This window comes from Podarcis filfolensis (genome assembly GCF_964270895.1).
Source record: "Podarcis filfolensis genome assembly, chromosome: 1".
NCBI classification, from domain to species: Eukaryota; Metazoa; Chordata; class Lepidosauria; order Squamata; family Lacertidae; genus Podarcis; species Podarcis filfolensis.
In genome coordinates this window covers 125,413,185-125,439,075 of record NC_139604.1, presented here as the reverse complement: position 1 = coordinate 125,439,075, position 25,891 = coordinate 125,413,185, and the positions used below count along the sequence as shown (strand labels likewise).

The 25,891-nt window shown below is 43.4% G+C and overlaps 1 protein-coding gene across 2 annotated transcripts in view; it reads left to right on the top strand.

Moving 5' to 3' along the window:
- BRF1 (BRF1 general transcription factor IIIB subunit) overlaps window positions 1-25,891 on the top strand; it is a 196,703-nt gene that overhangs the window by 134,972 nt on the left and 35,840 nt on the right. For both annotated transcript variants that reach the window (XR_014548191.1, XM_083614291.1), the window contains exons 12-15: window positions 805-866; window positions 1,936-2,017; window positions 4,105-4,160; window positions 9,257-9,513. Coding sequence is in view for 1 of the 2 variants with exons in the window: in XM_083614291.1 (XP_083470417.1) it covers window positions 805-866; window positions 1,936-2,017; window positions 4,105-4,160; window positions 9,257-9,513 (457 nt within the window). In the remaining variant the exon portion in view is untranslated. The remainder of the gene's footprint in view (window positions 1-804; window positions 867-1,935; window positions 2,018-4,104; window positions 4,161-9,256; window positions 9,514-25,891) is intronic.

Sequence of the window (25,891 nt, the reverse complement as noted above, 5' to 3'; positions counted from 1 at the left end):
CTAGACTGGTGACTGGGGGCGGCCGCCGAGACCACATAACACCGGTCTTGAAAGACCTACATTGGCTCCCAGTACGTTTCCGAGCACAATTCAAAGTGCTGGTGTTGACCTTTAAAGCCCTAAACGGCCTCGGCCCAGTATACCTGAAGGAGCGTCTCCACCCCCATCGTTCTGCCCGGATGCTGAGGTCCAGCGCCGAGGGCCTTCTGGCGGTTCCCTCATTGCGAGAAGCAAAGCTACAGGGAACCAGGCAGAGGGCCTTCTCGGTAGTGGCGCCTGCCCTGTGGAACGCCCTCCCATCGGATGTCAAAGCGATAAATAACTACCTGACATTCAGAAGACATCTTAAGGCAGCCCTGTTCAGGGAAGTTTTTAATCTGTGATATTTTAGTGTATTTTTGGTTTTCTATGGAAGCCGCCCAGAGTGGCTGGGGAAACCCAGCCAGATGGGCGGGGTACAAATAATAAATTATTATTATTATTATTATTATTATTAGCGGTGATTCGCAAGGAGCCAAGGTGGGGGCGGGGGCCAAGCCCTTTTGGTGTCTTCTCCTCACTAATTAACTTCAGTGACAAATTGTGTTCACACAAGAAACAGCAACAATAGAAGAGCATCGTTAGGAAAACCTCATTTCTCCCCCTTTTTAATTTGGACGGGCCCCATCTTGTGAAAGATTGCTTTGTTAGCAAACCAGTTATCAGAAAGACCGCACTTCCGAGATGATTAAAGCCAGGGTTTGAATCGGAGTTGATTTGGAATGAATGCACACCCTAATTAAAATTTCTGTTGCTTCTATTTAGATGAAAATACTGGAGATGGTGAATTAGATCTAAGTGGAATTGACGACAGTGAAATAGATATGGTAAGAATGCTTCCTCTTTCTTACTCTGCCCCCGCCACCAATAAAATTGTCTCTGCATGCAATATGCATTTTGTTTTACCGGGAATCAAAAATATCTGCTTTATTCTGCTGACGATGCATGCCACAATCGCTTAGATTATTATTTTAATTTTAATTGGTGGTACCAGCACCAATAGCAAGACATTAGAGCAACAGTGATGAGAAACCCACACAATGTCAGATTACAGATACAGAGCACTGGCATAACATTTAGTGGTTGTCTGCAAGAATGACCAGATTTTTACAAAATCAAAATGCTTGTAGTGTGTTATCAAAATGATGTCAAGAGAGGCAAACACTGTAGCTTTTTTTCTTTTTAAGGCATGCTATGGTTGGCTGTAGAGTCAGTGTTTCTCAAACTTGGGTCCCCAGCTGTTGTTGGACTACAACTCCCATCATCCCTAGCTAGCAAGACCAGTGGTCAAGGGTGATGGGAGTTGTAGTCCAACAACAGCTGAGGACCCAAGTTTGAGAAATGCTGCTAGGTGCTCAGGGATGAGGTAATTCCTTGTTGGTAGAGTGTTGCGCTTTAAATATGTGTTGTGAAAGGAGGAGGGGTGGATTTAGACGGCTCTGTGGTACCCACAAGAGTATCTCCTCCATACATGCAACTGTAAATAGTTCGTTTAATGAAAGTGGTGACTACAGTGCTGGTATCAGGGAGCCCTGAGAAGCTCTGATGAGTGTTGTCTCCTCCCTTCCCTCCCTTGGTCCTCTTTTCAAGATTGTCTACCAACTGGATCTCCTTTGGTGGCTTCTCCTTTCTCCACACCCCCAATCCTTCTTCACATATCTCATTCTATAACCTGCCTCTCTGCTGCCTTGCTTCCCCTTCTGCTGTTTGCCACACCGATGCCTCTTTCTCTCCTCTCCATTACGTGGAAGTCCCAGCCAGGTCAACGGAGGAGAGGTAGAAGCGAGGAGGTGATGGAGTGGGCAGCAGCTGATGGGCAGAGTTCCTATGTCTGCTGCTGAAGTACAAAAAAAAACACAACACAAAACATTTACCTTTTTTCCTTTTGGTCCCTAGTATATACTTAATGATTCTGAAGCCAAAATAAAAGCAGAACTCTGGATGAGGGAGAATGCAGATTATCTGAAGGAACAAAAGGGTAAGCCAAATGAATGGAAGTCTCTTTCGGGTGAGTCATGTAGTGAAGTCTTGAGGCTGAAAACATTCAACTGTGATTAATCACTTCATTGTAGACCTAATTCTGTTGCCTTTCAACAGGGTTTCTAACAGTGCCTTAGCAACCAGTGTGGTATAGTTCAGCCTTCCCCAACCTGATGCCCTCCAGATGTTTTGGACGGCATCTCCCATCTGGTCTAGCCAGTCTAAAACATCTGGAGAACACCAGCTAGGGGAAGGTTGGTGTCGTCGATAGGGGATCCAGTTAGGACTGGGGAGGGGAAGAATCCCAATGCAGCTACAAAGCTTACTGGCTGATCTTGGGGGGTTGCTACTCTCTCATTGTCTAGCCTACCCCACAAGGGAGGATAAATATGTGGGGGTGCACCCTGTACTTTAAGCTATCAGGATGAAGGGCAGGATGAAAATGAAACCAACGCTGGTTTTGGCATATTGTGGCATGACTAAGAGCGAGCTGCAAGCAAGCAAGATGATTTCAGATAAACTTATTTCCGGAGGGGTAGCTGTGTTAGGCTATTGCAGCAAAACCAACCAGTTGTTTGTAATATAATCATAGTGCCGTGCTTTACATCCTTGATGATAGGGTTTCTGAGATAATAGTCCAGTCCAGATGCTGTGCTGAACTATTGGTTTTGCTTGCATGCATGAGCAGCAGTGCACTTGAAGCTCCCCCTTCTGTCTTCTCCTCTGGCACAGCTAAGGGAAAGCTGCGCTAAGCATCCATTGTCTAAAACCACAGTTCCTTGTTCCATCCAAACTCAATGAACTCTAGTTAGCTTAAGCTCTATTTTGTTCAGATGAGTCAGGATTGGTGGACACTAAAAAAACCTGGGGTGAGTGGGGATGAGAAGGGTGGGGGGAAACAAGCCAGGATCAAATTGAGACTTAAGATCATGGGTTATTTTCAAAACATAGTTTAAACTAGCTAGAGTTCCCAAAGTTTGGATGTAATGAGGAACTGTGTTTAGTTTAGAAACAGAAGCGAAAACTTCTGATCTTGTTTCATGGCTGCTCCAGAGGAGGGGTGGGATCATGCAAGCTTAAGGCACATGAATATTGTACTAAAACATAGTTTGGCATTGCATCTGAACTGGGCCAATGTATGCAAAAAGGCTTCAAGTCATATAAATATAAATTGCACTTGATCATTTGCTACATGTGTATTCCATCATTCCTCCAAGGAGCTTTGAGTAGCGTTTTAGCCTCACAACGACCCCGGCCCAAGTTAGGCTGGTAGAAAATTGTCTTTCTCAATACATCTCAAGGAGTTTCATAACTTCTTAGGGATTTGAACTTTGGTTCACCATCCCCTCCCAAATGCTGTAGCCATTACATGAAGTTTGCCTCTTTGAAAGGAATTCCATGCAGAGCTTGACAGTTTGGTAGGGGGATTTATTAGACAACTGGTTTTCAAATCAGTTTTCCCCCTTTCTAACTTAAAGGCCCTCTAGGCCAGGGGTGGACAGGCAGTAGACTATGGTTTACCAGTCACATTTCTCCAGTAGACCACTTAGTATTTTCTTGGTGCTGAACTAGGCCTTAATCTGATCCAACAAAACCTCTTACGTACATTAGAAAGAGTGCAGTATCATGATAACCAAATGATTAGTTATGCCTTAACTCGTTCTTCACCAGCCTGGTGCTCTCCAGATGCTTTGTGCTGGCTGGGGCTGATGGGAGTTGTAGTCATGTTAGGAGAGGCGCCTTAACTTTAAAGAAATCCCAAACATGCACTCCTGCTTTACCAGCTTAGCATATACCAGTGGGTCACTTAGATTTTGGGTTGCTCTTTTTATAAGTAGATAATGGAACATGAAGCCAGTCTTTCCCTGCTCTAAAGCAGAGTTCTCTGTGTGTACTTCAAAATTTCAACTGTGCAAAGTACTGTGAAATTCTGTGTGCACATATAAAATTATTTTATTCCATGATAGAACTCAGAATGACATACATGGGGTTCCCTTAGTTAAGTTGTCATTAAAACTAGTCATAGTCTTCTACTAGCCAGATTACACTTGTGCTTTCATATTACTTTTTTGTGTCCTCTTCCAGAAAAAGAAGCAAGGATAGCGAAAGAGAAGGAGCTTGGGATTTATAAAGAACATAAGGTAAATAAACTCTTTTGAATAAGCAGACTGAAAATGTACGTGGATAGACAATTTTAGTTCAGATTCACCATGCTCTTGGACCAGGCTGATTTAGAAAGTGCAGGGGCAACCCAAAGATTAACTCAGAGAATCAGAGAATTGTAGAGTTGGAAGAGACCCCAAGAGTCATCTAGTCCAACCCCTGCAATGCAGGAATCTCAGCTAAAGCATCCATGGCAGATGGCCATCCAACCTCTGCTTAAAAGCCTCCAAGGAAGGAGAGTCCACGACCTCCCAAGGGTGAACTTTCCACTGCTGAACAGCTCTTACTGTCAGAAAGTTCTTCCTGATGATAAGTCGGAATCTCCTTTCTTGTAACTTGAAGCCATTGGTTTGAGCCCTAGCCTCAAGAGCAGGAGAAAACAGCTTGTTTCCTCTTCCACGCGACAGCCCTTGAGATCTTTGTAAATGGCTATCATATCTCCTCTTAATGCCAGAAGAGCATTCTTCTTTAGTCAATCTAACCCTGCTTTGCAATAGGTTAAAAGGAAAAATCTTCCTTACGTGACTTGGAAAAAACAACCCTGAGATGTGATATGAAAGCTTATATAAACTCTGTTTTGTTAAAATTCATACAGTTGCTTTTCTTCTTCTTTTACCTTGTAGGAGTAAATATTTTTTAATCATCTTTTACTCAAACCTCCCTGATCATTAAAAAGAAAGAAAGAAAGAAATCTAAACACTATTTTCTCTCTCTCTCTCTCTCTCTATATATATATATATATATTGTTTTACCGGAATACTGTAACATGTTTTCATTGTGGAATTATTTTGTATAAAGGGAAGTCTTTGGGAGGGCTTTTCCGTGATTATGTCTGTGCAGAGAGAATGCATCCACCACACTAAATATTTGTGTTCCATTGTGAACCTCTTCATATCCTGGATTTGCTGAAGCTTCAGGGGTTGCTGTTGTTGTTCTTGTTGCTGCCATCAAAACAGTTCTTACCTTGGCAGTAGCAGTGACAACATAACCTGGTCAAAACCTGATGGACTACATATAACACATGTCTCAGTTACTAGGCAAGAGGGCTATTTTTGAAGCAAAAAAAATGTTGCCCAAGCAGTTGCCGGTGAACTGACATTAGATAGGCAAGCTTTTGGGAAACATCTGAGACCCAGAAAAGCCCTCTTCTAATTAATTGTTTGAAATTGTACTGCTTTATAGTTCAAGAAATCTCAAAGCAGTTGACATCCCAACAAATGCTGATGTGCAGTAGAATATATAAAAATACAAATTCCACATTCCATAATAACAACATTCCACATTTTGAGGCAAAGGCAGCCACACCAGCCAGCACTCTTTGCTGCCCTCCTCTCTTTAGAATGAATGGAAGGGTGAGCGTCCATTCAAGAGAGAGGCTGAGACAGTGCAGACAGGAACAGAGCAGGAAGTGCAAGCCGTCTTTTGTATATTGTGGATGTTTAGGGGAAAATTTACTGAGTCCTTTCTTAGCGGGCACGGTGACGAACCCTGGCATACAGGGCTTTTGCGGGTAAGAAAGCGTGTATCTCATTCCCCTATCTGCTTTACACATTTGTGGTTTTGCATATAGAGCAGGCTTCCTCAACCTCGGCCCTCCAGATGTTTTTGGCCGACAACTCCCATGATCCCTAGCTAGCAGGACCAGTGGTCAGAGATGGTGGGAACTGTAGTCTCAAAACATCTGGAGGGGTGAGTTTGAGGAAGCCTGATATAGAGGAAAGGGGGGGTTGCTTATTTGATAGAACTCAGGCTTTGCATCCCAGCTTCACTTCCTGGCACTGCCTAGCAGGGATGGAAGAGACTCCTTTCTAAAACCCTGAGAGCTGCTGCCAGTCAGTGCAGGTAGTACTGAGCTAAGTGGGCCAGTGGTCTGACTCAGAACAAGTCTGCTTCCTATGCTTCTATTGCTGCATTTAAGTTGTCCTTAATTCCCCCATGACTGAGCAGCTTTTGGGTTTAATGCACTATGCGTCTAGCTGTCCTTGTTGCTTTGACTAGCACACGCCATTTCTCAGAGGCTTGCATTAACCCAACCCCATTAACAGGCAGGTTTCCAACTCCATGTATTCCACTTGGCTGCCTTCACTGATCTGTGGAGTGGCAGTCCTGTGGGAACTCTCGAACACAGCTCTCTACTTTTACTTAAACTGCTGCTGTATCCCTTGAGCTTTTTGTTGTAATGCTACTTGGTATTTATGTTCCATTCTGGCTTGCACTCAGTCTTTGTACCTACTTTTGCTGGTGGCGGGGCGATTTTAGTGAGAATATGCTTTCTTAATATTTTATTTTTACTGAAACAAAACAAAACAAAAGCCATCCTCTGCGACTGGGGGGAAAAAAATCTAGACTTCAGCAATAAAGGACTTGCGTATTGTAGGGAATTTTCAGCAAGGAAAGCCTGGGGGAGGAATGTGTGATATTCCCCATGTGGAAACCAGGAGCTGCAAGCTAAAAATATTATCACCCTTTAGCATAGGAAAGAGGCTGATAAAATGGAATATGACTGAAGGGAAATGCAAGCAGGTTGGAAAGAGCAACTCACAGCACGATCCTATCTATGCATGTCTCCAAAGTCATGTTGTCAGTCAATCAGTCAGTTATATTTTGATTGTTCATAGCCAATGGCCATTACAAGAAGGCAATTCAAGAGTACGCTAAGTAGATAACGTTTTCAGAAATGCCAGTTGTCAAAAGTTAAAATCATAAAGTTATCCAAATTGTTTAAATTTTTAAAAAATCTATTTGGCGTTCAACGTTTTCAAGGAAACCAAGCCTTACGAGGAGTGCTTGAAGGAGCTGGATGTGTATAGCCCGGAAAAGAGGAGGCTGAGAGGAGATATAATAGCCATTTACAAATATCTCAAGGGCTGCCACATGGAAGAGGAAACAAGCTGTTTTCTCCTGCTCTGGAGGGTGGGACTCGAACCCATGGCTTCAAAGGAGATTCCGACCAAACATCAGGAAGAACTTTCTGACAGTAAGAGCTGTTCAGCAGTAGAAAGATCACCCTTGGAAGGTTGTGGATTCTCCTTGCTTGGAAGTTTCTAAGCAGAGGTTGGATGGCCATCTGTCATGGATGCTTTAGCTGAGATTCCTGCATTGCAGGGGTTGGACTAGATGACCCTTGGGGGTCCCTTCCAACGCTGTGATTCTGCGATTCTAGAAGGCGCTATAGGTAGCAGATATGTCTATATCGGCTAGCAATAAAATGATTTAGAAAAAAACATTTTCAATTGAATGGGCCTTATTCCCAGGTAAATCAGGTACAGGATCGCAACCATTGTTTTCCTTCGCATGTAATGCCGGGAAGTCATCCGACAAATTCAACAGGCAGGAGCATTTAATATCGCCGCTTTCACACACTGTGTGCAGTTGACCTGTTAAATGTTGTTCTATCAGATGCCGCTAATGCAGTTCAAAAAGGACCAGACAGGATTCATATGAATAGCAATTGATAGCAGGTTGTTGCTGTTGTTGTTGGGTGGGCCAGTTTCCATGTAATGAGCAAGCACTGCACTCGTGCCCTTTCCCTTTCCTCGCATGTTCTGCTTTGATGAGCTGCTTCCCTGGAAACCACAGGTGGGCTATAGATGCTTGCTTGTTACTGCAAACCCAAGGCTGTACAAAGTATGCGCCTGGGAAAATAAATGAAATTGCTTTTGAGACAAGAAAGACATTACAGCTGAACGCATGAGGGGCCAATTCACACAACCAGTTAAAACTTTAGTAGCTCAGTTCAGCAGGTTCCCATGCATTATATACATGGGAAACCCTCCCTTTGTGTTTGGATATGGCTCAGTATACAGACTACTGAGCAGAGGAATACTGGACGTTTTGGGCATACCCATGCAGTTCTGCAGGCATGTTGCTTCCAGTTTCTGCATTCCTTGTATGCATATGTTTGAAAGGACTGGGGAAATTGAGGATATCACGTGTGCACCTGGTTCATTTATTACTTTCAGTGTATGGTGGCTGAGAAATCGGCAGCCAACTTCCTACAATGCGTAGCATGTTCCTGCATTTGTTGTTGTTTTTATTTTGATTATGTGCTTTGTGGTTTTGTATTTTGATTTTATTCTGTGAACCGACCTGAGACCTGCGAGTATAGGGCGGTATATAAATTCAATAAATAATAAAATAAAATAAAATAAAATAGAAAGTGCAGACCAGCCCTATGTGGGGGGTTGTCTTCATGTTGTGACTCCATTTTACCCTGCACTTAGTGCATTCAGCCACAATCAGTGGCCAGAAATAAATGTCACAGTAGCCACACAGGTTTTTCCTAACAGTGGTGATTCTGTATTGAATCCCCTCCTCTTTCCATAATGTGTAGTTATGGCATATTGTGCTTCCCTGTACCACCAATGGTTATCATGAGTTAGGAAAGGGAACCTAGTGATGTGGTGACATGTGCTTCTTTTGCTACACATTGCAGAAAGAGGAGGGAGAGCTGACATTCTAAAATTACGGTGTTGGAGATGATGTGTGCAATGTTTTACAAAGTGCAAGAGAACAAGTCCCTACCTCAAGGAGCTTATAGTCTTAACTGCAGGGTGGCAATCCGGTAATCACCATCATATCTGGTTCTGGTATCGGCCTAACTATTGGAACTCTCACCCATTTGCTTAATTGTGGTCAAAAGTCAGGAAAAATCAATCTGGACCTCAAAACAGAGGTGGCTATCCATCAGCAGGACTGATGTAGCTTTAATTCACCCAAAGGATCATTCAATTTTCTGGCTTCACCTGGCATTCATGGCTTCGCATGGTGGAGAAAGTACATTCTTTTAGAAATATTTGCTAGTTCCCATATGTGGTGGGCGTTTTGATAGTTATTCAAACAAGCATTGCAACCCAGCGTCCTTAAGGGGCCAAAAATAATAGAGGATCTTCAATGAGCTCCACTATTCAGGATTTGGATCCTTTGCAGTGTGCTGATGCAACTGTGCCACCTATCAGTTCCTCTCTCAGCCAGCTGCCACCTGAGCAGTGATGATGAAACTGCAGCCCATTCTTCAGCCTCAGTAAAATTATTCCGATTGCCCCCTAAAATTGCTGTTTATGTTTTAATTAAGCCCAAGAAGTCTGCAAAGAAGCGGGAGCTGATCCAGGCCAGCACAGCGGGAGAGGCAATTGAAAAGATGTTGGAACAGAAGAAGATTTCAAGTAAAATTAATTATAACGTGTTAAGGGACCTCAACAGCAAAGGAGGTAGCTCACCAAAGAAAGATGATGACAGCACTGATGACAGCAGCAACACCAAGAAACTGTCAAGAAGAAAATCTCTGGCGGCTTGGAATGTGGCCAACTCCGTAAACAGTGTGGGGAAAAGGTACCACAATTCTTCATTTAAATCCTACTCTCTTCAGTGAACGGTGCATCTATAGATTGTTAACAGTTCTCTGACACTCAGGTAATGTTGGGGCTTTCACTTTTAGTTCAGCGTGTGGAGCCAGAATGAATCGTCCTCCACGGGCCACATGTTGGCTGGCAGTTTCATTGTGGCTTAATCACCATTACGTGAAGGCACCAGTCAGCCATCAGTAACAAACTTTGCTTCTTAGAATTCTCTTATTCTTTTCTGTTCTTCCCTCCCCCCCCCCCAAAGATCAGATTTTGTGTTAGCTGACGTGAAAAGCTTGCTGAAGCCTTCCCCACCCCCACCACATTTTTTCATGGTGATTTTAAAAAAATAATGGTTCTTGTCTTGCTGTGACAGTTTGCAGTAGCGTGATTTAGTTCTTTGTTTGAATTTTATTCCAAAATTTGGTCGCTAATTACTGCCTCGGATACAAAGCTTCCTAGAAAACATATATATATATCTGTAGGTTGCATATTCCTAAAATATGAGGGGGGAGGTCTATTGTGGAAGTGGGCACAATATTCAAATTTGGTTGCATCTTCTGCATTTAAAATATATGTGCCTATTCAGCTGTCTTAACTCCTCCTCGGGTCTCTGCTGTCTATAAAATGAATGTCAGAGTTTTGAGATGATTTTGTTTATAGCTATTTCTTCCTGGCCAGCTTATGCTTTAAAGAGGCCAAGTTAGTTGGCCCTGCAGCTTACCTTGGAGCATCTAGATGATGCCAGGTGATCTCCCAGAAGAACTTATTACCCCTGGTAAGGAATCTGTTGCAAGACATGCTTTCCCTGAGGCCGATGTCTTCCCATCTGCCTGTTTCCCATCCTCATTAAAGCTCAGCTATGAGTGCCTTCCTCTTTGGGGCAGGGCTATTTTGTAAATGGATGCAAATGGGCAGCGCGATGCAAAGTGACAGCTATAGCTGCAGGGGAACAGAGGATACTGCTGGCGCGGGATTTGCACCGGCACTGGGCTTCCAGGGCTGCTCTGACACCTTCCAACTCCTGCGTAATGAGCTGTCAGCAGCTCGAAATAAACCCCATGCCCCACACAGCTGCGCTGCACATGAGAACGGGGCAGATGTAATTTAGCACCACCAGTGGCGACTGCCACGCTAGCTGGGAGGCTCAAATCTAGTTTGAGTTTTCAATAAGAAGGACTGTACTGGGCCAGCCCAGTGGCTCTGCCAGCTCAGTATTCCGACTACCAAGAGGCATTTCACATAGTTGTGCAGACATCAAGATAATGATTATCTAATTAAACACCCACATCTGATAGTCAGAGGCTAGGTTGTCAAAGAGCCCGCTGGAAGTAAATCACACCGTTCAAAGTTGGAGTTAACTCTTTATTAGCCAAAGCACGATACCCAGAGACTTGGCCTAATGAGCGCAGCAACTCATCCTTGGTAGGTCTGGCCCCATGAATTAGTTGCTGAGGCTGAAAGTCCCCTCCTCTTCACAGCCGTCTGTGTCCCCTCCTGTCCAGGGCTTTCCCCCAGCAATTGGGAACTGCACCTGTGTTCAGCCTGCTGCTGCTCCGCCAGTTTCAGCTCAGTTCTAAGAGACAAGGGAGGAGGGGAGCTTATTGCAGCAGGAGGGGGAGACACCCTTGACTCTTCCCCAGCCGGACTCATCTCTGCCTCTTGGCTTATGATAACAACAACAACAACAACAACAACAACAACAACAGCAACAGTAATTTATTATTTATACCCCACCCATCTGGCTGGGTTTCCCCAGCCACTCTGGGCGGCTCCCAACAGAACACCAATAACAGTGATAAAAAAGCAACAACATCAAACGTTAAAAACTTCCCTAAACTGCCTTCAGATGTTTCCTAAATGTTATATAATTACTCATCTCCTTTATATTTAATGGGAGGGATTTCCACAGGGTGAGCGCCACTTCCCAGAAGGCCCTCTGCCTGGTTCCCTGTAGCTTCACTTTTTGCAGTGAGAGAACCGCCAGAAGGCCCTCGGAGCTGGACCTTAGTGTCGATGGGGGTGGAGACGCTCCTTCAGGTATACTGGGCTTCCCTCCTCCTACTCTCCTGCTTCAGCTGCTGCCTCTGATTCTGGATGTCTCTCTGCCACAGACTCCCCCCTCTCACTAAGCCCTGTTACCCCTCCAGCTTCTGACACCTCCTCTTCTCAGTCTTCTCTTTCTGACCCCTCATCATCGTCCCACCACCACTCCCCTGGCTTTGAGCCTTCTTCCCTTGGGGGTTCCCCAGCTGGTTCCTTCCACCATTCCTCTGCAGTACATTTCCGAGCACAATTCAAAGTGTTGGTGCTGACCTTTAAAGCCCTAAACAGCCTCGGTCCAGTATATCTGAAGGAGCGTCTCCATCTCTATCGGTCTACCTGGACACTGAGGTCCAGCGCTGAGGGCCTTCTGGCGGTTCCCTCACTTTGAGAAGCCAAGTTACAGGGAACCAGGCAGAGGGCCTTCTTGGTAGTGGCACCCGCCCTGTGGAATGCCCTCCCACCAGATGTCAAAGAGAAGAACAACTACCAGACTTTTAGAAGACATCTGAAGGCAGCCCTGTTTAGGGAAGCTTTTAATGTGTGATGCATTACTGTATTTTAATATTTTGTTGGAAGCCACCCAGAGTGGCTGGGGAAGCCCAGCCAGATGGGTGGGGTATAAATAATAATAATAATAATAATAATAATAATAATAATAATAATAAATCCAACCAGCCCGTGACATATATCTGAAAATGGAGGCTTTGCATCTGGCTAGTAGCTGTGGCTACTCATACACCCCCATCTATTTATCAAATCCCTTAAAAAAAAAAGCAATTTCTGAGATTGCTATCAGTTCAGTATATTCAATATCCATAAATGTAGGTAGCCTGACTTCCCCCTTTGCTATTCTTGCTTTAGTGTGTGTTTCTTACAAGTTCCAATGCCCGCAGTGCTGACTGATGGCAACTGAGCTGCTGGGTGTTTCCTTCAAATCCGAATTTACTGTTGTGGCTTTTGCCATTTCATACTCAGAATCTCTCGCTGAGGCTTGTTCTTGATGCTTTTGGAGCTTTGTTCTCTCCTGCATCCCATATGCTAACACAAAGATAATTCGAGGTGGCAAATCTTTGTGTTCTGCTCAGGCGCTGCAGTCTTTGACTTCCATATGCCTTTGAGAGCCGCAGGTGTCTTCTGTTCTCCATATAACTTTTCTCTGTAAGGCTTTCAATGATCCTGGGTCAGCTGAAGAAATACTCTAAAGGTTGTTGTGCTTTTTGGTTACAACATATGACTGCAAAGAGGTGAAACGAAGGCAGGGAGCATTACTTGAAGAAATAGACATTGACTGGCTTGTTCATTGTGGCATCATGGAACACACAGATAATAATGGTGTTATTATTTATTATTTATATTATTTATAGACACTCGCCACACAAAGATATCCAAATGATTTATTCTTGTGTGTTATTCTGTTTCTGGTTAGCAGCTGTTTTACAGGGTTAACGCCTTAAGAAGTGTGCATGCACACGAAAGCTCATACCAATAACAAACTTAGTTGGTCTCTAGGGTGCTACTGGAAGGATTTTTTTAATTTTGTTTCCCTTCTTAGATTGTTGGGAGTTAGGCTATAGTACGGTTGTCACATATCCAGATTCACCCGGTGGAGTTAGTGTCCCTTTCTAGCGTCCCCCCAAAAAGCTAAACAACTTTTTGGGCGATTTCCCTGCCAAAAAACTCAACAGCTTTTGTGTCTGGATTTTTACCTCTTGAAATATGGCGACCCTAAGGTAAAAGGACCCCTGGACAGTTAAGTCCAGTCAAAGGTGACTATGGGGTTGCAGCGCTCATCTTGCTTTCAGGCCGAGGGAGTCGGCATTTGTCCACAGACAGCTTTCCAGGTCATGTGGCCAACATAACTAAACCACTTCTGGCGCAACAGGACATCATGTCAGAAACCAGAGCGCATGGAAACGCTGCTTACCTTCCTGCTGCAGCGGTACCTATTTATCTACTTGCACTGGTATGCTTTTGAACAGCTAGGTTGACAGGAGCTGAGACAGAGCAATGGGCGCTCACCCCGTTGCAGGGATTCGAACCACTGATCGGCAAGCCCAAGAGGCTCAGTGGTTTAGACCACAGCACCACCCGCCACCCTAAAGGTAAAGGTAAAGGGACCCCTGACCATTAGGTCCAGTCGTGGCCGACTCTGGGGTTGCGGCGCTCATCTTGCTTTATTGGCCGAGGGAGCCAATGTGGCCAGCATGACTAAGCCGCTTCTGGCGAATCAGAGCAGCGCACGGAAACGCCGTTTACCTTCCCGCCAGAGCGGTACCTATTTATCTACTTGCACTTTGATGTGCTTTTGAACTGCTAGGTTGGCAGGAGCAGGGACCAAGCAACGGGAGCTCACCCCATCACGGGGATTTGAACCACCGACCTTCTGATCGGCAAGTCCTAGGCTCTGTGGTTTAACCCACAGCGCCACCCGCGTCCCACCCACCACCCTAGGCTGTAGCTAAATGCTAGTGCAGATCTGTGTGAAAGGTCCCAGATTCATTTCCCAGCATTTCCAGTGGGAAGGATGGCTGGAAAAGACTTCTGGCTGAGACTCGGCATAGCCATAGCCAGCCAGGAGTGGCTAAATGGACCAATGGCCTGACTCAGCTTCATAAGGTAGCTGCACACACTCAGAAGGCATGGATGTGCATACAAGTGTAGAAATTTGCGTTCAAAATCTAGAATATCATATTTTAAGAACTGGCAAGTGTATAGTTTATTTTGATTTTTCTCAGGATTAAAGATTTACAGTAGACCTTTTGAATTTTCTTCCATTACTCTAAATGCAGTACATCATATGGCATGCATAAATTCATTTGTTCATCGTTATTCTTGGATGTAATGCATAAATTCCTTTGTTCACATTTCTTCCTCCGAGGTGTTAGCGGATAAATGCATTTTTCCTCAGCAATACAATAATCACAGTAATTTATGTGCAATTAAGAACAAAACGTGCTACACATCTCATTTGACAACGAAGCCCCTCGTGTTTCTCCATCTAGAAGTCGTGAGCACAGATCTTACTAGCCATTTAATTTGCAGTGATTAATAATCTCCTTGGTTTTATCTTCAGAGATAGCTTAAATGTTTTAGTAATATTTTATCTGACAGGAGCAGAGGTTTGCCTAATAAGCAACTGCAGAGGGATACTTTTTACCCAATATTTCAGTTCGTGCAAGTTAAGCCTTCAAGGTCGAGTTGTGACATCTTAACCACAAAAAAAGTGCTGGGGTCTGATGGAGGCTGACTGCAAGCCGCAGTTTGAAAACTGAGAACTAGGCTCAGAAATGTGCACTTGCCTCCTTCTGAGGAATGTGAAGACTTGGAGGGGAGCGGGGAATGATGGGGAGTCCACCCTTATTTACCCCCAAAGCCCCTGTTTTCTGAATTTTTTGAAATTCGTTTTGGATTATGACATGTTTTCTTTTAGAACAAAGCATTTAAGGCAAGAGGTTTCCGAGCACAATACAAAGTGTTGGTGTTGACCTTTAAAGCCCTAAACGGCCTCGGTCCAGTATACCTGAAGGAGCGTCTCCACCCCCATCGTTCTGCCCGGACGCTGAGGTCCAGCGCCGAGAGTCTCCTGCTGGTTCCCTCACTGCAAGAAACAAAGTTACAGGGAACCAGGCAGAGGGCCTTCTCGGTAGTGGCGCCCTCCCATCAGATGTCAAGGAAATAAACAACTATCTGACTTTTAGAAGACATCTGAAGGCAACCCTGTTTAGGGAAGTTTTTAATGTTTGATGCTGTATTGTGTTTTTAATATTCGGTTGGGAGCCACCCAGAGTGGCTGGGGAAACCCTGCTAGATGGGTGGAGTAGAATTAATTAATTAATTAATTAATTAATCCATCCATCCATCCATCCATCTATCCATCCATTCCCCCCCCCATTTTTTTCTAGGAAATGTGTGTGAATGGAAGAGAGTTATATAAGGCAGTGTACAGTATCAGATCATTACAATTCCTGTACTTTGAGGACAAGCAAGTCCTGAGTTTTATGCTGGGAGGGCAACTCCCAAATGCCGAGCGAGGTACGCCTCTCCCTCTTGAAGGGCACTGCCATTGTCCCCATGAACTGTCATAGCCAAAAGGATGCTTGCTGCCAGCCGCCTAGAGTGGCTGAGGAAACCCAGCCAGATGGGTGAGGTGGTAATCATAATAATCGTAATCATAATTGCAGTGCAGCAGCCTGCTTGGAAGGTGTTTGTCCCCTTTCTAGGGGCATCTGATTACAGTGGTACCTTGGGTTAAGAACTTAATTCGTTCCGGAAGTCCGCTCTTAACCTGAAACTGTTCTTAACCTGAGGTACTTTAGCTAATGGGGCCTCCAGCTGCCGCCGCACCACCAGAGCACGATTTCTGTTCTCAACCTGAAGCAAAGTTCTTAACACGAGGTACTATTTCTGGGTTAGCTGAGTCTGTTACATGAAGCGTCTGTAACCTGAAGTGTCTGTAACCCGAGGCACCACTGTACTAGTTTGAAAATGTTTTGTGGGACTTCAGTTACAGTATACCATTTTAAAAACCAATGGAAGACCTATCTTCTAATTCCAGGGCATCAAGCGTGCCACTACTGTATTTTCAAATGCTAATTACATTACGGTGTGATTTGTTTTATTACAAACTGCATGCAATTATCTGTTGTTGTTGTTGTTTGTGTGTTTTAAAAGAGCAAACAGGAAGAGATAGCTTTTAAGCAGATCACCGGAGCAATACTTAATACGATCATCAACTATGGGGCTAATGAAAAAGTTTGCATATTTTTCGGGGGGAGGCTCAGTTTTATGTAAATTTGTTTTAATTACATTTTTCACTGTATGTAATTTGAAGCTGCCTAATAGGAAAAGGTCAGATCTAATTTTCACATGGAAAATGCTTTCTCTTAAGTGTCCTCTATCAACAAATCATAGTTAAATTTGGGTGGAATGCTTTTTTTTTTTTTTTTGGCTTACAGTAAGCTAACATTATATCTGTCAAGCTTCAACATGGTTTCTTCCTAATGTCTTATCACCATCGTAAAGCAGGAGCCTAAGTTTATACCACTAATCTTTCTCAGTATGTGGGTTTGTGGTATTGTTGTTTTTAAATCTGCTTTAGTCATGGTTAAATGAAAACTTGCTCCATTCTTACTTCTGTACCTGGATTATTCTGTGCCAGTAGAAAGACAGAGCTGTGTCCAGAGAAACATCTAGTTGCATGCTGTACTTGCTTGAACTGAAATCTTATTATATTTATTGTGGAGGAAAATCTGTTGCACCTGGCAAATGTTGGATCTGAACTACCTTTCAAGTCACTACATTTTAAAATGTGAAGGCTCCCTGTTTCCTGGTACTTAAAACTGGCAGTGATATACAAGGAGACAGGCAGTATTATAAAAAGAATAAATGTGTTGGGTTAATCTTTGAAAATCCAGGAAGAAATGAAGCATCCCTGAAAAGTACACTGGAACCTCTTCCAAGGCAGAAGGTCGTTCTTGTCCCTCTGTCTCTTCCTGCCTCTTCCCCTATACACACTCACACTCAAACATGAATGTCTTCAAGACTGAAATCATGTTAGTGGTGGTTATGAAATGCCTCCAGGGGTTTTTGGGGGAAAGATTTTATTTTGAAATGAATTTTAACCTCAGACGTACCCTGAAATTATTCTTAAAAGGCTCTGTTTTGAGGAGGCAAACCTGTGTCTCCATCTTCAAGACTTGTATTACAGGCTTACATATATATCTCCAGGCAGCACAAAGTGGAAATCACTGTTCTTTGCAACCCTCGGGGTGGGAGATGGCTTGTGTTTGCTGCAACATTTGGGGTGTGTGTGTGTGTCATGTTTAGAGGGGCTGTAGCCTTCTGGAATATTGCCCTGCCCTTTAAAGTAATGCAGTTTTATTTTTTTGTTTTTAAACATCCTGGAAACTGTACACCAAGACTTTAGATGAAAGAAAGGGCTATGCTCCACTGTGAGTCATTCACATCCAGAAGTCTCCACAAGTTCTTTGGTCTATACTAATTTGCCATTTTTATTTTGTGGTTTTGTTATACTGCTATGTTGTTGTTTTTTAAGGTCATTATAGTAACGTAGACTCAAAGTTCAGGGTACAGATTTGAGAAAAACATGCTATTGGCATGTGAATGAGTCTTGGTAGTTCAGTCAGTAGAGCATGAGACTCTTAATCTCACAGTTGTGGGTTCAAGACTTTTCTCTTCTACCTTTCCTCTAAGGCGTGCTTCCCCATTCTGGTGTCCACCACAGGCTTTAGACCAAATGCCCAAGCAGCACAGCTGTAGTTGTAATCTTCAATATCTGGACGACACAAGGTTGGGGAAGACTTCTGGCATGACTTTCTGCTGGCACACACAATTCTAAACACACAAACACACACACACCACTCTTCTCTTCACAACACTCTGGAAGAATAGTGATCACTGAAATACCCTATTAGCCCCAGATCATCCAGTAAATTTCATTGATCAGTGGGAAAGAAAAACCCTGGTTTCACGGGGCCTAATTCAACAATACAACACAGTGGCCTGCACAGGGTTAACACCCAGGTACCAATAGTCAAACAGAACTGGAAAAAACAGAACACACTCCCCCCCAACCCCACATGCTCTCAGGCTTTGAGTGATTTTCAATGCAAACCTGTTCATACCTACTCAGAAGTAACCTGCACTGAGTTCAGTAGGACTTGTTGTTATTGTTTAGTCGTTTAGTCGTGTCCGACTTTTCGTGACCCCATGGACCAGAGCACGCCAGGCACTCCTGTCTTCTACTGCCTCCCGCAGTTTGGTCAAACTCATGCTGGTAGCTTCGAGAACACTGTCCAACCATCTCGTCCTCTGTCATCCCCTTCTCCTTGTGCCTTCCATCTTTCCCAACATCAGGGTCTTTTCCAGGGTGTCTTCTCTTCTCATGAGGTGGCCAAAGTACTGGAGCCTCAGCTTCAGGACCTGTCCTTCCAGTGAGCACTCAGGGCTGATTTCCTTAAGAATGGATAGGTTTGATCTTGCAGTCCATGGGACTCTCAAGAGTCTCCTCCAGCACCATAATTCCAAAGCATCCATTCTTCGGCGATCAGCCTTCTTCATGGTCCAGCTCTCACTTCCATACATCACTACTGGGAAAACCATAGCTTTAACTATACGGACCATAGCTTTAACTATACAACGGCGAAGGGGCTTGAATAACTCAGAGAAGCTATGAACTATGCCGTGCAGGGCCACCCAAGATGGACAGGTCAAGGTGGAGAGTTTTGACCAAACGTGATCCACCTGGAGGAGGAACCGGCAAGCCACTCCAGTATCCCTGCCAAGAAAACTCCATGGACATAGTCAGTAGGACTTACTGTAGGCAAGAGTATAGAGAGGTTGCAGCCGTAGCTTTGGGGCAGCTGCCAAAAATGCCCCTCTCTCTGCTCTTCCTATTTGAACATGATGTTTCCTTGCACCATTAAGTAAGTCTTCATGGCCTGTACTAATGGTCCATGATGGGCAAATGGTAAGGAGACTGATTGTAAATCTAAATTACACAGGGCTTCAGCTTTGTAAGGTATTATAGGTTAAAAACAGCATCTCTAATTTTTCTCAGAAGATTATAGATTTTGGTTCCCAGAGTGGTTCTACATTTTCAGAACATAAGAACTATGCCTATCTCCCAGACAATCTTCCTTTGCTTAATTATCCGACAAGGTACTTTTTGGCTATATTGATTAGCAAAAATCCTATACAAGAGCAGTATTTATGGTAAAAGTGTGTGTCTCATCACTTTCACAGGCCATTTCCAACTTCGTAGCAAATGCATGGGGGTTAAAAGCTATTTGTCTTTGTTTTTAACTTAGAATCTTATTGGCTGCAATACAGTTTTAGAAGTGAAGTTTTAACCAGCAAAGTAAATGATGCGAGTTACCCTGCATGGCGCAATTGGTCTGACATCCTGTTTTAGTTATAGGAAAGAAATTGATGCAAAACCAGAGTTTTAGAAAACATTCCATTTTGGTGCAGGAAACTCCATTACCTCATTTAATTGAAGCTGTTGGGTGGGCACACAGATAATCATCATGTTTGTTGATGTGATAGTTGATCAAAAGAACCGGAAACCTGCTTTTTTTCTGGGTGTGGACTATATTGGCCATTTTACTATAGTTTGTTGGAAATAAATACTGTGGGTTGAATTCAGATTTTCCAGAATATACTGTGTTGGGAAAAACCACCCTGCCTTTTTCTAACATCAAGCTAGTTTCAAACACAAAAGGCAGAGTTTATTATTAATGGCCAAATCTTTTGTATTTTTGGCTATTCAACTATTCTAGTGTTCTACTTTGAGGTGTGGTTCTTAGGTTGTTTAGAACTATTTAGATGGTATAACTTATAGATACTGGCTTACTTTAAAAAGAGAGAGAGGGTATATGCCACAGAAAGAACTGCAAACTGTGCTAGATGCCAATATCCAGCCTATCGATAATACAACTATGAATCTTTATTTTTGTAGATTAATCCTTTGAATCTTCTTACTGCAAAATTATGGGCAAAATTGAATTCATTCCCTGTGATAAACCAAGGAGGGACCATCCCAGTGCTGTAGGCCCAAGGATGAAAGCTGTTAACAGCATTTATTTGATATTTAGTATTATATTTCTATCCCACCTTTATTCCAAGGAGCTCAAGGTGTCATGCACAGTTCTCCCTCTTCCCCCATTAGTCCCACAACAACCCTGTGAGGTAGCTTATTTATTTACTCATAAAAATATTTACATACTGCTATGTCATTAAAAATATATCAAAGCAGTTTACAGTAATTAAAAAACCCATACAGTCGTACCTTGGTTTTCGAACAAAATGCGTTCCGGAAGTCCGTTCGACTTCTGAAATGTTCTGAAATCAAGGCGTGGCTTCCGATTGGCTGTAGGAGCATCCAGATGTTCAGCTTCTGAGGCAAAGTTCGCAAATCAGAACACCTACTTCCGGGTTTGCGATGTTAGAGCTCCAAGTTGTTCGTGAACTAAGCTGTTCGAAAACCAAGGCACGACTGTATAAGAAAAACTGTAAAAAAGTTAAAGGAGTTAACCATTGTGGAAAGGTGCATTCCTAATTGCCTGCATATGCCTGGCAGAATTGAAGTCTTCTGCAGGCATTTAAAAGTTGGCACAGAAGGAGCTTGCTGAATCTTCGTTGGCAGAGTATTCCCCAGAACTGGGCTGATGGCACTAAGGTTGGTTTCTTGTTGTTGTCATTGAATGAGCCTCACCAACTCGAGGAATGAGCAACAGTGCTCCTACAGATGATATCCATGATCAGGCTGGGCTATAATAAGGGTTCAAGTGATCCCTGAGGTGCCTTGGACCTCAGTTGTTCAGGCTTTGCAAATTAATGCAAGGATCTTGAACCTGGCTCAGTAGTAGATGGGCAGCCAGTGCAGCTGTTTCAGCAGTGGTGTCAAATTCTAGGCCGAGAGATTGTCACTGACCCCAAGCCACCCATCGAACTTCATGGCTGAATGGGGCTTTCATCCCTGGTCGGTCCTCAAGTTAACGCTTAGTTGCCTTATTGCAGCTCTCAGAGATAGTTCCACTGTCTCTGACGAATGTCCTTGAACGAAGTTAATGCATGCCCTTCCTTGCTCACAGCTGAATTTGACAAGGAACTGATCCATTAAAGCCTCTAGCAGTGTTGCAATCTGGCTAATACTGTTGGATATTGCTATTTTGAACAAGGAAGAAGAATAGTCCCTAGCAAAGACGGACAGTGGATGGGAAATTAAATTCAGGGTTTCTAGCTGGAAATAAATTTAAAGTCATGATTTTATAATGTCAGAATTGGGTAAGCAGCAGGATGAGCCAGGATTGCGGCTGACTGGACATGACTGGAGTGTCATTTCCCCCATAAAGAGAAAACAGGGAAATAGAGGAGTTTGGGGAGAATAAAGTTAAGTTGACGGCCCCTTTCCCCTTGCCTTCTATAATCAAGGGCATGTTCTTGCCAGAGATGCCATTTTTGAGTGTAGGGAGGGACACAGAAGTTTTACTCTGGGTGGCAGATATTTAGGACAACTTCAGTGGCTGAGGAAAGATGTATTTCCTTCTTGGGGGATTTCCCACTTAACCTTGAGCCCCCACATTTCTGCCAGCCCCAGGCAGGCCTGCTAGTCCTGCCTCTTGGGTTGGCTGGTAATAATCTTTGCTCCTGGCATTTTTTAGGAGAGATCTCTCTCTGGGTTCACAGGTCTCGCCAGCAGCTTTTCAGTTGTCATTTCGGAATGCTAAGACTATTGTAGAATGGAAGGATTTTCACAACATGTTTACTTATGAATTGCATCAATAAGCAGATTCTCTTTTAAAAGCAACGGCAACTCAAAAGATGATTTGTATAAGTTGCGGGTCTCAGATGCTCGACTCCCTAAGCAAAATCATGGAGCTACAGCTAAATTACACAGCAGTCCACACAGACACACACCCCTCCCAAGTCATATATTAAATTTGTATAGTATTGGCGATTAGTATGCAGGTATGGCCTCCTCATCACATTTGCTTCTAAGTAACCAAAGGCAGTATGTCACAACAATGGAAGCTTATTGATGACACAGTAGTTTATGATTGATTAAAAGTGGCATATTTATCTTGCCTTCAACTCTTTCCATTAGCGCCCTTATTGACTGTTTGGCAGAGGGAATATTAGCTGTTGTGATAGGATAGGCATTTTTTGTTATTGCTGTTATGGTTATCCTTACTATAGAGAGACTGTGATCTACTCACATTATAAAAATACTGGCCGTGATCTACTCATTGTTATTTACAGGCAAAGTTGTTGGGCTTTTTTTAGCGGAGGCAAAGTTGTTGAGCTTTTTCGGGGGGAGCCAAAGCTTTTTCGGGGGGGGGGGATCTACTGCAATCTACCACAAACGTCCAGTGATCTACTGGTAGATCACGATCTACCTGTTGGACATGCCTGTATTAAAGCAATGGCACATCTTGGGAACACTTTTGCCAAAGACTATGGCCGTGAGTGGGTGGAAAACAAGAGAGGAAAGGGAGGAGACAACAACCTGGAAGGAAAAAGCTTGGAGATGCTGAACGTATTACTGTGCCACCTTTTTAGTATGCTGTCTTTTCCCCGAGCAACAACTCCAGCAAGAATTTTTGCCTTGGTACTTGCTTTTTTGGCTGAGTGGTGGTAGTTGTCCACCAAGTACGAGCCTGGGACAGGGCTGAGCCTACCATTAGGCAGAGTGAGTTGCAGATTCTGGGGTGTGGTGGGGGACAGTGGCTATCCCTGACAGCCCTTCTGAGCCCTCCTCCCCCAAAAAAGCATTCTCTCCATTGGAGGGCAGAGCTATGTGCACTAACTACACGACCAGCTCTGTGCTCCCCGAACTAGCTTTGTCTTCTCAGGTTTGGTGGCAGATGCTATCTCTAAAATTCAATAGTCAGTCCAGTTGACTTGCGTCTGTGGAATTGGGGAAGAGACATTTCTCCTTTGTCTCAGGCAGTTAAAGGTCTGGCCCCTAGCCTAGGAGCTGCTTCTCTACTGCAAGGTGGGGGTGAGAAAACTTGCAAGGGTGAGGCAGCAGTAGGTGCTTTTCCCTACAGGTCCCCTCTCCATAGTACTTTTGCCCAACTCATCAAACGTGTATCAGAAACGTGGCTGCAAATTGTGTGCTCCATTTTGCTGCTTTGCAGCAGAAAAGTGGCAGCTCAGATTCCCAGGCAGCCTGTTTGTGCTACTAAATGGCACGCTCTTCCGTTGTCTCCCAAGACAGCTGGATGCCTACCTGCTTGTACACCAGGATCTTTCCTGCGCACATGGACATAATATATCCATTGCACCGAACCCATTCAAAACAGTGATTGCAAAATCCAACTAGGCATGAGATTTCCATTCATTGGAAGGAATGTGGATGCTGTTGGGTTGGAGCTTCCCCGAGATTTGGCTTTTAATACTAAAAATTATCAAAAAGACTGGCAGAGGGGACATGAAAGAGATTTAAGAGCCTCGGATTTGAGATCTCCGGGCTGATGGCTTTTTGAGATTGATGGACTTATGCTGGGGACTGAAACCAGGAAGGGGTTTGGGTGGATTGGAAATTGGGAACTCAATATGTATATAATATAATTTCCTTTTTGTTTTTCTTTTAATGAGAGTAGGGAAATTCGTGGAATGGAATCTTTTTCGACCCTAGGGAAACGTACTAAGAATAAGTATTTAAAGTATACCCTTAAAAATATCGCAAAATCAAGGATTGTTAGAAAGATGTTGGAAAAAGAAAACTAGGTGGTTTTGGCAGAAATGATATAAAGGATTAAGTAAAAATGAACTGATGAAATTGATGAAAGAGAGAGCGCAAAACTACAATATATTAAAATAAATTATTAAGGTTAAAAAAAAAGGTTGGAAGGATTTGCTGAAATGAAAATTTTTGAACTAGAATACAAAAATGGGAGGTGTGAGGAGGTCAAGGAAATAAGTAAAAGAAGAAAGTTATGTAAAGGTTTAACTTCCTTTTCTTTTCTTTTTTTCCCTTTTCTAAATGATTTTTGTACTTTTTCTGTCTTTTGTATTTCTTTTTTCTTTTTTTTGTAACCTTCGAACTCTGAATAAATATTATTATAAAAAAAAAGAGATTTCCATTCATTAACTGGCAGCAATAAATACTGATGTGAGAGAAGCACATCCTTGGCTTTCAAAGAACGCTGCAGGCATGTAGGGGAGCTTCTGCTGACAATGGTGAGGGTTACATTTCCGTCTGATCCAGAGCAGCTGTTCGTGCCCAGCATCCTCTAATGCATAATACTGTATCTGGACTGCCTTTGGTAAACAGCTTGATGCAAGCTTTTTGACTTCAGTGCTCCACACCACAGATTATTGTACTGATAAAAGGACATCTAGAATAAAAAAAATCAAAAATAATTCTAAAGATGGTGCCTACAGATAGGGCTTTTCATTTCTGCCATTTGGGGTCACATCCTCTGCAAACATTTGCGGTATTTGATCACCACAATGTGTTGTTAAGGAGTTGAGGACAATGACAACACCAAGATGCCAAATTCCCTTGCAAACCGGAGCTGAATGTGTATCCCTTACGCTATTTCTCTCTCTCTCAAATGTTCATGCTGATAATAGTTGTTTTAACTCTGGTCTTAAACCCAACATTTAGAAGTAACATTTAGAAACCTCCCATTAAAAACTCCACTTTCTCATGTTATGTGCCTTGCTACAGGTTAATGTTATGGTATAAAGCCCACATTATCAGAGTTCATCGTGACTAGGGCCCAGCCAAATGATGGTGCAGAAGATCTGTGTTCACAATGGTACATCTGATGTCTGTATGTTTCCCCCCATGGCAAGACATTTAGCAAACTCCTGTGGAGGAGAAGAGTTTAAGTTCATTCCCCCAGCACTATGGTTCTGATTTGGCGGAGAGGGGCCCTGTTAATTTTAAAAAGGTTAAATCTCACTGTAAAGGTCCCAGACTTTGCATATCTGGTCTGAACAGTCTCTTACTTTGTCCCTCTTCACAGGTGTTATCACACAGACTGGTAACCTATTTAGAGTGAAATCTGGAGAAGCCTTAATGGTTGTTTTTTTTTTTTTACAGATTGCCTCCTATAATGACAAATGCTCCCGCTGTCTCTTTCCACCCCCATCCCCCTTGAATCAATAAGTGTTAATTGAAGTCCTATGCATGCCTGCACGTTAGTGAAAATGCTTTAGGAGACTAGGAAGCTGTTTTATTATTGGTCAGGCTATTTGTACATCCAGGCCACTGTTGACCAAGGGGCTTCATGGCCATAGGGCAAGAAACATCTTTCATAAGCAACACGTGGCCTTTTTGCTAAGTCAGGTGATTGCTCCATCCATCTTTTCCATCATTTGCTACCCGATCCTTTTCTGATGGAAATGTCAGGTACTGAAAATGGTACCATCTGCATGCAAACTGTATGCTCTACCAGTTAGCTATGGTAATTTCTACCTCAAAATCTGTGGTTCCTCCCCGTGTTATTTTCTGTCCCTGAGCTACGGCTTGTCCTTGGATTTATTTTCTTTGCCAGTTGGATCAAAATGTTTGTTAAAAGTTGGATTCGCAGGCAGCGAAGAACAACTTCGTTCCTAATGGATCTCCTACTCACAGCATTTTCTCTGTTGTAACAAGGGGGTTTCTGGCACCTGCTTGCATAGCCTTGCTGTTTTCGGATACCTGACCAGACTTACGCTCAACACCTTCTCAGAGTAGGTTTCTAGAAGGCTTCCAATTGTCTGCTTGACCGCCATCTGTTCCCATGGCAGTAGCTACCTTTTTAATACCTACAAAAACAGGTCACAGGAGATGCGAAAAAGCA